Source organism: Centruroides sculpturatus, unplaced genomic scaffold (assembly GCF_000671375.1).
Source record: "Centruroides sculpturatus isolate CEXI.00-Female unplaced genomic scaffold, Cexi_2.0 scaffold291, whole genome shotgun sequence".
Lineage (NCBI taxonomy): Eukaryota > Metazoa > Arthropoda > Arachnida > Scorpiones > Buthidae > Centruroides > Centruroides sculpturatus.
In genome coordinates, this window is record NW_019384514.1 from 350,902 (window position 1) to 353,211 (window position 2,310).

The window sequence follows — 2,310 nt, forward strand, 5'->3', positions numbered from 1 at the left end:
CCGTAAAGAAGCATTCTTATTCTATGCTGCTTCGAGCTCGGGGACCGAGAGGGGCGACAGAAAGGGGGAGTCAATGGCGGTTTTATTGTCGGATTACGGGTTTAGCGGATGTAGTGACATCTGGATTGACGTTATTTTACACCAGGGCGAACCGTACGGCGTTCAAATGGCCAATTGGTCCGACGTAATCCCGCAAGGCCGTTTGCAGGATGTAACAGCTGAGGCCTGTCCTTCTTCATCCGATAGACTCGAACTGGGCCGGGTCCGCTTTATTTTTATCTACACCCCATATTGGAATAACAATTTGCTGTGTTCCCCCTTTCTTAATCTATCAAGTTCAGGTTTACTTAAAAAGTATTACATTTCAAGTTATGTTATTCCATTCTCAAACATCATTGACATGTTATAAATGAGCATAGAAATTTAATACTTAAGCTAAATGTTAATAATGTAAATTGTTACGTTCATAGGCCTATATTCATTCATAATTTATTAGTCTACAGTAAAGATTCAAACGTTTATTATCCTTATTTAGAATTTGAATGTAAGGGCATAATTAGACCACTAAATATTGGCCTAATTTAACTCGAAAACGCTCTATCAAGGATCATATCAACGGATAAGTCGTATTAGGACCTACAGGTTTAAAACTTTTATGTACTGTATAGCACTGTAGGATGATTATCCTTATAAATCCTATAATTTAATAACAATCTTTAATATACTAAGAAAAATATACATAATTTACAAGTTAGTTACAAGTCATTTTTAAACGTAAAACTTACATAAATTTTTAAAATAATTTTTATAATTATAAATTATGCTTTATAGAAAAACTTAATTTAATAAAACAAGATCTAATTATTTACAGTAATAAATTAATTTTAATACTATACTATTTTAACTTCAATTAAATTGTCATTAATTCTATATAGCAATTTTATGCACACTACACATTTTCTCTTTAAAAAAAAGAAAAACATTTATTTAGAAATTAAATCTACACTACGCGCATAAATAATATAGAGAAACGTTTACAAAGCTCTGAAAATTCGATTAACCAATTATTTTCCACATAACAAAATTTATTAAAAGCCAAACACGTGTCTTTTGTAACGGACACGTGACTGGCGTAATTGATTCCAATGAAATTTACAAGATGCACGTGCAGTACTGGTATACTCCCGATTGGCGGGAACAAGTTTTAGATTTACTTAATACAAACCTAATTGAATTCTGGTGGAAACAAGAACTAATTCGAACGAAAATATATTCACACACCAATGACTCACCTATTAAATCAAGTATCAAGTTAGAAAAGATGTAGAGAAATCGATGCAAACCACTTGATTCAATAGATTCAAACAATACTGCAGTTCCGACATAAAGTGGGTGGAGTTAAATCATGTTCTTACGTGTGATTGGAACAACGTTTATAGGTTGGTTTATATTTTCAAAAATCGACCAATAAGAGAGTAAGCGGCGAGCAAGAACAGGAATCGAACCAATAGAAGATTAGAAAATTAACCACGCCTAATACTAGGCTTCTATTTTCTATATTACACTTTGCCACTTTGCCGGAAACACAAATGGAAGATCATAGTTAAGATGTTGGAATTTAACTCTCCTATGTCTTCGAATAACTCCATGTTTTCCATGTTTAATTTAGAAGCTTCCCGTCAGAATGCTTTAATATTGGGTAATACGCAAATTGGATCTTTACAGCATATATCCGACGTTAAGAATCAAGGAAGATACGGCATAATCAAAAATCCTATAGGAATTTCGAATAATTCCGGGACACCTCATGGGATAAACGATATTCTCAATCGACCTACCACTTTATCAACTTCTGCACCGTTAGGTTCGTTAGGACCCTTGTCTCATTTTCCCATCGGTGTGAGTAGTGGCGTATATTTTGGTGCTTCTAATAATGGATTGCATAAAATTTCTATTTCGGATCTTCCCGGAAGATCTGCCGTTTATTGGCCAAATCCGGATATTTGGAGAGAGAGATTTTCCACTCAATCTAGTAAGTAACTTCGACATCATCACATTTATCTCATTCTACAAGGCCTATAAGCATTTTCCTTTCTACTTTTTACAAATTTATTCTTAAATATTTTACCAATGATTACATTTAATTATCAATGTCCTGTTTTAGGCCTATAATTAGGCCTATAAGTTTCTTAGAAAAATAGTTTATATTAACTAAGTTTTTATTAAAGAATAATAAAAGTAATTTACAAGAAATTTTATATATTATTTAATCTTGAAAACTTTAGAATGTATTTTTTTTTTTTTGGATCG

At 32.4% G+C, this 2,310-nt stretch overlaps 1 protein-coding gene across 1 annotated transcript in view; it reads left to right on the forward strand.

Moving 5' to 3' along the window:
• The first annotated feature begins 1,604 nt into the window (after positions 1 to 1,604).
• The window catches only part of LOC111622492 (homeobox protein Nkx-6.2-like), a 4,378-nt gene continuing 3,672 nt past the window's right edge, over positions 1,605 to 2,310 (forward strand). Inside the window, exon 1 of the mRNA XM_023364884.1 lies at positions 1,605 to 2,032. Within this exon, the coding sequence (XP_023220652.1) occupies positions 1,609 to 2,032 (424 nt within the window). The 5' untranslated portion in view covers positions 1,605 to 1,608. The remainder of the gene's footprint in view (positions 2,033 to 2,310) is intronic.